Consider the following 8,935-nt stretch of genomic DNA (forward strand, 5'->3'; position numbering starts at 1 on the left):
AATGTGACAACCACATCCACAAGGGCCAAAGCGGCAAAGCTTCCTCAGTGAGTCAGTTCCTCACTTCCTGTACTCTTGTCTCTTGCGTTGCACCTCTGCCCTTCTTTTCACACTTCCTCACTTTTTCAGTTTCAAGCTTGTGCCTCTCTACCTCTACACTTTCAGCTTTTCTCCGCCTTTGCTCTCTACTCTTTTCTCTCTATGACTGTGCCTCTACATTTTTTTATTTATTTTTTATTTTTTATTTTTATTTTTATCTTCTCTTCTTAGTTCTTTCAATCCTTAAATCTTTAGACCAATCTTTCTCTTTCTCGGCATATATGCTTTCTCACTTCTCTGTCTCTCGCCACCCATAGGTCACACAGCCTAGATCTCGCCACCTGCTGACCCATTTAAGAGGAACACAACCACAAATCATCAATTATGGTAAAGGTGAGTTAAATCCTTTTCATCATTCTCTTAAACCCCTAAGTGTTTTTAGTTTTTTGATTGATTTTTTAATATCATGATTTAGTAATAGTAATATAATATACTGCTCTACTAACATTATATTTAATTGTTTGTGTGTTTGATTATTGAAAAAATTGAAAATGTCATTGACTCATTGTCATTTGGATGAATGTCTTATGTAGTTATTTTCACAGTTTCTTTAGATGTTTTAAATAGACTAGAATTTTAATTATATATTTTGCTTTGATAATTAGAGTACAACGGCATCTCCGGCTGTAAATTTGGAAAGTGATGATGATATTGTAATTATGGATACTTCTACTAATCCTTTACCATCTTTAAGAGTTAATTCAAAATCAAAGTTTAAGAAACCAAAAAGAGTTTCAGGGGAAAAAAAAAAAACAAGAAAAAAAAAACACACTTCTTCAGTTTAGACTGAATTTGTGAAATTGCCTATTGATGAAGAAGGGTTAAGTAAGGCTACTAGTCAATGGTGTGGGAAATTTTTTTTGGCGGATCGTCATAATGGAATATCAAACTTGCATCATCATCTTCTCAAATTCTTAAAACGAAATGAAGTAAAACAAGACGGTGAAGAAGAGGGTAGGGTGTTACAAAACAAGATAACTCAAGAAGAGTTTCGTGAGATGTTAGCAGATGCTATTATTAAACATAATTTACCATTTAGCTTTGTTGAGTATGAGGGCATTAGAAAAGTTTTCAGCTATCTAAATTCAGATGTTAAACATATTTCTAGGAATACTTCAAAAGCTGATGTTCTAAAACTTTACAAGAAAGAGAAGGATGACGTAAAAAATAAGTTGAAATCAATTCCTAGTAGAATATGTTTGACTTCAGATTTATGGACATCTGTTACGAGGGATATATTTGTCTTACGGCACATTATGTGGATGAGAATTGGGAATTGAAAAACATCATCTTGAATTTTTGTCATATGCCACTTCCACACACGAGAACTCTTTTATCGGAGAAAATTTTAAGTTTCTTGGAAAAATGGGGTATTGAGAAGAAAATATTGTTCATTACTTTAGATAATGCATCTAATAATGATAATTGCTAAGATTTCATAAAGAAAAAGCTTAATAATAGAATGTACAGATTTGATGAATGTGCCAAGATAGTTGGTATGAAGAGAACAAAGGGTTTACGTTTAGATGTGTGTACAAGATGGAATGCAACATATGACATGATTGACAGTGCTATGAGATATCGTTCTGTGTTGAACCATTTAGCAGAGGAAGATGCTAATTTCAAGCATTGTCCATCAAGGGATGAATGGAATAGAGTTGAAAGAATAACTCAGTTTTTCAAACCTTTCAATGACATTACAACTCTATTTTCTGGAACTAATTACCCTACTGCAAATCTATATTTTCAAGGAGTGTCTCAAATTGAATTGCTCTTACTTGAAGAAATGGAGAGCCAAGATTCATTTATCAGTAATATGGCTGAATAGATGAAAGGTAAATTTGACAAATATTGAGATTGTTATAATGTGGTGCTAGCTTGTGCCATTATTCTTGATCCAAGGTATAAGTTGGATTATGTGGACTTTATTTTCAAGAAAATAGAGCCAATTGAGCACATTGCTGAAATGAAGGTGGAGAGCATTGAGACTACATTGTGTAAGCATTTTTTTTTTTTTTTTTTTCAGAATATGAATGCCCCAAGCCTATGGCCATTACAAATGTTTCATCTTGTGTTGGGAGTTCTAGTCATACTAGCGGTGCTCTGGATGATCCTAATAATGATGAAGATAAGGAAGATGATGTAAATGAATTGCGTTTTGTTTGGTATATGTTGTGCTATGTTTTTTTTAATAATAAAGATTGTAATGTTGTGTGGTATTATTTTTCATTGCTTTTTTTAATGATTAGGAATTTGATCATTATGAAAGTGGAAAAAAAAAAAAAAAAAAAAAAAAAAATCTCAATTGGAGTTGTATTTAGAAGAGCCTAGACTTAACAAAAAGAAAAATTCAAAGTTGGAAGTTCTCTCTTGGTCAAAAGAGCATTACAATCAGTTTTCAAAGCTCTCTTTAATGGCACGGGATCTCATGAGCATTACGATAACCATTGTTGCTTTTGAATCAAGTTTTAGCATTGGGAAAAAAATCTTTACTCCGTATCGATCACGTCTTTTACTTGAGAATGTGGAAGCTATGTTGTGTACTAAAAGTTGGTTATATGGATTTGAAGGTAATTTAATTTTTTTATAGTCATAATTATACAATTTTAATTCTTTACTGATTTGCTTTCATGGCACATTAAGTTATATTAAAATATTGTATTGTAGATGAAGATACTAACGAAATTGGCCAACTTGAGCTACAATTTGCAAGTATAAATATTTGCAGTGCTGAATCTGCTACCAACGTTGAGTAGATTGAGATTGATGTGTAATTCTCATAAAATATTTACTCATTCTTCTTTACTTAATATGTTATGTTTATTTTTAAATTTTATTTTTGTTTAGTTTATCTTTCTAAGTAATCTAACTTTACTATTATTTTAAATGTAACAGGAACATGTGCACTTAAAAAGACTGATAACTTGCTACTTTGCTGGCTTATTTGTTTTGTTTGTTTTAAGATCTATCTCTTTTTGAAGTTGTAAACTTGTAATTATATGCATTTTGACAGTGAATTATTAACATTGAGGACTTTTTCCATCATGAATTTATGACTATAAATAATTTTTGTCATGCTTAAAACTAGCAGAATTGGAAGGATATTAACAAGTGGCATTAAATGCAATTCATTTGCTTAATTGATTTTATTCATTCTCTCTAAACAGGTTGTCATTGATTTGTTTTTGTAATTGAAAAAAAAAATGTTTGAAAAATACAGGTCAACCCAACCCAACCCGCAACCCGGTTGACCCGCGGCCTGAAATCCCGATTGACCCGACTCGACCCACCCGTTTTGCCACGTCTAGTTTAAACAGATAAAGATGTGTGAATAGGGTCTAAAGTGGAGAGAGAGAGAGTGTGTCTATGCAAGTACTCAATGTAGCTGTTCTATGCAATTTGCAGAGTAATAATTTTTTTGAGTCCCACAACTTTGCTTAAAGTTGAGTTTTTGAATTGAAATATCTATTGAGAATTTCCATCCAAACACACACTGCAAGTAGAGTTATAGGAAAATTTTGAGTTAAAAATATGAGAATTGGGTAATGAGTTTGAGTGTTGAGATATGAAAAATTGAGTATCCTCCAAACCAAACATGACCTAACTCATTAAGGGAGCAATGTGCTCATAAACATGTGCGGAAAGGGATTTGAAAAGTTGAAGTCACTACGGTGCAAGTGGGAATTGGCATACATTGATTGAGGCCATAGGTTTCTCACCATTTTAAAGTTCGGCTAGTTTACAACTCTATTTGAATGAATTTAAGTATGGGTTGACCTTTATCTTTACTTAACCGTTAACTTTATTTTATTTTATTTATTAAAAATGCTTTTTTAAAATTGATCTTTCTAAATTCTCCTTGTCATTTCTTTCTTTCTTCTTTTATCACTTGACTTGACTGAGCAATTTCCTTCTTCTTTCCTAACAATCTGTGAGCTCACATTTCAAGAAACGAATAACATTCTTGAGCTTTTCATTTACCGCTGCAAATTCCTTGTCCTAAGTCTCTGAATTCCCTTTTCCACTATGTGTAAAATTCTTCTTCTACTACGATGCCTAGAATGAAACACGAGGTGTTTATCAGTTTCAGAGGATTTGACACCCGCAGAAACTTTACACACTACGTTGGTTCAGAAAGGCCCATGAGTACATAATCTCTTCTTGCAAGTTGGGTCCAAAGATGTCCTCATTCTAGGCATATGTTGTGGGCCAAGCAAAATGGGAAAGACAGCAATTGCAAAAGCTATCTATAACCAGATCATAAAAAAAAAAAAAAAAAAAACACTTTCGAAGGTTACAGCTTCTTCACAAATGTTACACAAATTTCAACACAGCCCAAAGGTCTACTCTACCTACAACCAAAGCTTCTTTCTGATATTCTGTTAAACTTTTCTTTAAACGTGTTTTAATTGTTCTTTACGATGTGGATGATTTGGACCAATTGTATGCTCTATTAGGAAATAAAATCATCATAACGACGTCGACTATGAATGTTCAACTGCTGGATTTTCTTGGAGTGGATCAGATACTTATGGCTCTATTACCAAATATTGAAGTAAGCATGTGTTTTTACAGAAATCTATATTTTGTTGCGTGTCGGAAAAAATCTAGTTGAATTATGATGTATAGGACATTTGGGAGCAATACCAGCTAAGTTTTCACATAATTACAGGGCTTAAAAGGGTATATCTTGGTACACTAATTACACAATCTTAACTTTTAACTTGAAAAAACAGCAAATCATATTTGATTTCTTGTTGATTTATCCCTTTATTCATATATTGTTTTCCTCCTTTGGTTTGTAGAGCAATGACAGAGTGAAGTATCTTGAAAATTGTTTAATCAGAGCACGTCAGGAGAATGCTGTTCAGGTATTATTATCTTACAATAAGTCCACAGTCACCAAAAAAAGAAAAAAAAGAAAAAAAAAAAAATTTCAGAGCTCATCAATACGATACCTAGCATTCATACGAAGAAATTATGCTTTTAAATTCAAGACATAGCTTTATTATGTTTAAAAATGTGAGATATAATTTTAATATAATGCTCAAGCTCAAGTATATAAAACATTAGAAGAACAAGAAAATAAACGAGACAGAGTGAAAGAAAAAGAATGCATTGAATTAATGTGCTCGGTCATGGAAGCACATGCCTTGTTGGGCCGAATAATTATTTTATTAATGGTTTACATGGCAAAATAGGGAGAAGCCATGTAAAAAGTGAAGATTATGTGGATGCCCAGGTAGGATTTAATTAAGATAAAGATTAAGGCCTGGGAGAATGACAAGTGGTGTTAGATTGGATTACAAAGCAATTCTATAAGATAGGGGCAACTACCTCGAGAAAGTTATGGGCAGTTACCTCGTGCAGTTATAGTCTTATAGAAGACTAACATGAATAAAGCGGTTATGAGAGGTTACCAAACCCTCTTATCTTAACATCGAGACAGTTATCATTGGAAAATCATTAGGAAGAAACACATGAAAAGTTTAATTGGGCATAACCGTCAAGGCTTCAAGTATAAATAGAGGCTCATTCTACAAGAAGGGGATGCCACGCATAACCGAGAACATACCAGAGCAATTCTGAGATCATATGTATTTAGTTTCTTGGGAGATCTAGTAGTTTTAGGCATGATATGGTACTCTTTAGGCTTTATAGAAGACTTTATGCTTGTAATTTTCTTGCTTTGTATTTATGATCTTATTCAATCAAGTATTAGTGAAGTTTGATGCAATATTTAATTGTTGATCTATGTTTAATCTGATTTCTTGCTTGTTTAGAATTAATTTGATGTTAGAATAATGACTTAGGCTTGAATATGTTACAGTTGCTGCAATTTACCTTCGAGATGATCTGCTCTGGATTTAGTTTACTTTGAGATGATCTGCTCTAGATTAGTTGAAGATGATTTTCATCGAAATGGTTCACTTTGAGATGACACGCTCAAATCAAACCAACTTGTGCAAAATGTTTCTGAATACGAGAAGGATTGTTTCCTTGTTCAAATCCTCTACTCTCTTTAGCTCCAAACCTCCCCACTCTATGTCACACATTGAATTGAAAGCTACTTAGTACGTGAGTAATCACTTCCAGTCTGGTGGGAATCTGCTAAATTGCTGATCATCTTAGGTGGTATGAAGATGTTAGAATGGTATAACTGTAGGCTATAAAGCACTAAGGATAGCAATTGCAGCCTCCCAGAAAAGGACAGTTTCTTAGTTCACCAGGACAATCCTTGCATCTTAGACCTTGCTTGCATTGTTTGATTTATATATATATATATATATATCTCATTTTCTTAAACAAGAAGTAGTGGTTCTGGCTTAGTCAATATGCACTTGAGTTTAAGTTGAAAGGACTGTCATTGGATTGAATGGACGCAAAGAAAGCTTTGTCATTGATTTATGAACTTCTATCCCTATAGTTTTACAAGTATACTTTAGTCAGTTGGAATGGACCAAGGTAAATGTACTGTGATGTAGGTTGTATTTTTCTTCTGTTAGCTGTTATATGCATGCTAATTATTAAATCACATGAGAGAGTTGCATAATCTATCTTGAGCAGATATTTCCAACCCTTTACTACGTTGATTTCTTTAAGGGGAAAGTTGTAAGCAAAGAGTTTTATACTTCTTTAGAACACTTCACTGGCCTTAGTCTTATCTGTTTTTTATTAGATTTTTTGCTTTTTCTTTTTCTGTAGGATAACAGAAGCTGCATTCCAATCAGTGATGATATAATTATTTCCAATTCTTCTAGGACCACACTTTTGTGTAACAACTCTGATGTGGTTGCTTATGAGTAGTATACAATAACTTTTACATGGACCTATCACTTTTTTTTACCACTCATTATTCACAGTAAAGTTTTGGTAAGTCACAATATTGCCTAGAGATGTCCTAAAACAGTGCAGTGGGATTCTTTTAAAAAATATAATTTTCCCCTTTCTAATTTGAATTCTTATCATTGTATCCTCACAATATTAGAGCAGTTACATAGTTGTTCCTGAGTTCGTTAATTTCTTTAAGTTCTTGTATTTCTAGACAGAAGATATTGCTGTTTGCAGTTGGGCCAAAAAGTGCTTTGGCCCTACGTTACTAAACGGAGTAGCTCCAATTGAATTCTTATTAGTTTTATAGCTATAAATTATAATTGCGTTTACCTATGAAGCCTTTGCAAGTATTTATCTATAAAATGAAGCTAGAGTTCCTATAAAAAAAAAAAAAATGAAGCTCGAGTTTGTTGTGGAAGAAACAAATGTGTATGAACAGAGATGTATGTTTCATTTTTTTGGATAATATCAGTTTGATTTCACTTAATTATATGAGCTATTGCTTGATGTAATTGTGTCTAAATTAGTTCATTTTCATTCCCATCTTATTGTGCAGAAGTTATTAGTTGGATTTTAGAAGGAATGGGAGCAGCAGTTGATCATGTTACCCCCATGGGCATGAGTGGAGGCTCAGCTGAAGGGAATGACAAGAGTGAAGGGCAGCGCTTTTCCTGCAAAAGCAAGCTGACTGCGCTTGTGGTGGATAATGGAGGTGTATGCCGAGCCATACAGACTGCACTCCTCCGTTCTTATGGTGTTGAAACAGAAGCTGTAGAGACTGGGGAGGCTGCAGTGGAGCTCATTGCCTCTGGAGCAACTTTCAGTCTCATTATCATTGAGATGCTTCTGCCTTTCATGAATGGCCCTGGGGTATATATTACATCCTTCGATTTCATCTTATTAGTTGTTGTAATAAATATCTTTTGATACGTCAAAAGGTTTTTTTTTTTTTTTAACTCAATTGGTACCTCTGGTATTTCCAATTGAGGAGTCCAGGTTCAAATGCTCCATCCCATGTTACTCTAAAAAACAATATATATATATATATATATACTCACACACACACTTATGCTACTTCAGTCTTCATGTACAATTTAACTTTCGATTTATTGTACTTTTTCCAAAAGATAATAATATCCTGTTCCATCTTTTATGTTAGACTGCTAAGCAGATTCGTGCCATGGGTGCCCAAAGCAAGATTTTGGGGATCACTGCATTTTTTGATAGAAGGGACCGACAAGAATTTCTTGCTGCTGGAGCGGACGATTTCATTGAAAAGCCATTGTCACCAGAAATTGTGATCCCAATCATAAGGGAGCTCGACAACTAGATGTGAAATAGCACATCAAAATAGCTAGAGGACCTATATATTGCAATGCTAATCCCTATCATATCATATCATATTGTACCGTCATCTTTTTCAATGTTCTTTGTGTGGACTGACATAGTCATTTGCTATAGGTGCTTGAAGTACATCTTTAGTATTTGTGGCAATTGGAGACATATGTCCGTATCCTTGTCCTTTAAAATTTAAATAAAACCGTGTCCTCTAAGCTTCTTGCAAATTCTTGTATTATTTGTTTCTCTTTTGTTTTATGCTCTTTTCCTGCTCATTATTATTGTAAGGAAAAAACTTGTTTTATACTGTGTAAAACTTGATTTAAAGTCATATTTTCAAGTTATAAAAACACAGCGAACACACTATGTAAAACAAACACCACACCTTTTGTTACTACATAAAAAATGCCAATTCTCTATTGCATTGGACTTTAGATTGCCTATATGTGATCACTATTAATTGATCATTAGTCGCTAACCCGTGCAATGCATGGAAAAATTCTAAAAATGAAATATTTATAAAACATCCTAAATAGGTTTTTTTTTTTTTTTAATAAAAAAAAATTCAAAAGTGATAGAACTCCAACACTTACACCTACTTATTACATAGTCTAGAAACTATCCTATATGATATATGTCCTGCCTATTTCACAGAAAGCATGAA

General features: G+C 33.3%; 1 protein-coding gene and 1 long non-coding RNA gene across 2 annotated transcripts; both read left to right on the plus strand.

The window, feature by feature from the left end:
- On the plus strand, positions 1–2,865 carry LOC136070915 (uncharacterized). The gene is made up of 3 exons (XR_010632200.1): positions 1–432; positions 2,126–2,241; positions 2,767–2,865. It is a non-coding gene; the product is annotated as an uncharacterized LOC136070915 (long non-coding RNA).
- A 4,628-nt stretch (positions 2,866–7,493) lies between these two features.
- Positions 7,494–8,367, plus strand: LOC111990424 (two-component response regulator 24). The gene is made up of 2 exons (XM_024022193.2): positions 7,494–7,803; positions 8,093–8,367. Exons 1-2 carry the CDS (start codon positions 7,516–7,518, stop codon positions 8,261–8,263), a joined length of 459 nt encoding a protein of 152 aa, XP_023877961.1. The 5' UTR covers positions 7,494–7,515; the 3' UTR covers positions 8,264–8,367.
- Positions 8,368–8,935: the final 568 nt, after the last annotated feature.

The sequence above is a fragment of the Quercus suber genome, unplaced genomic scaffold (assembly GCF_002906115.3).
Source record: "Quercus suber isolate HL8 unplaced genomic scaffold, Cork oak 2.0 scaffold_269, whole genome shotgun sequence".
NCBI classification, from domain to species: Eukaryota; Viridiplantae; Streptophyta; class Magnoliopsida; order Fagales; family Fagaceae; genus Quercus; species Quercus suber.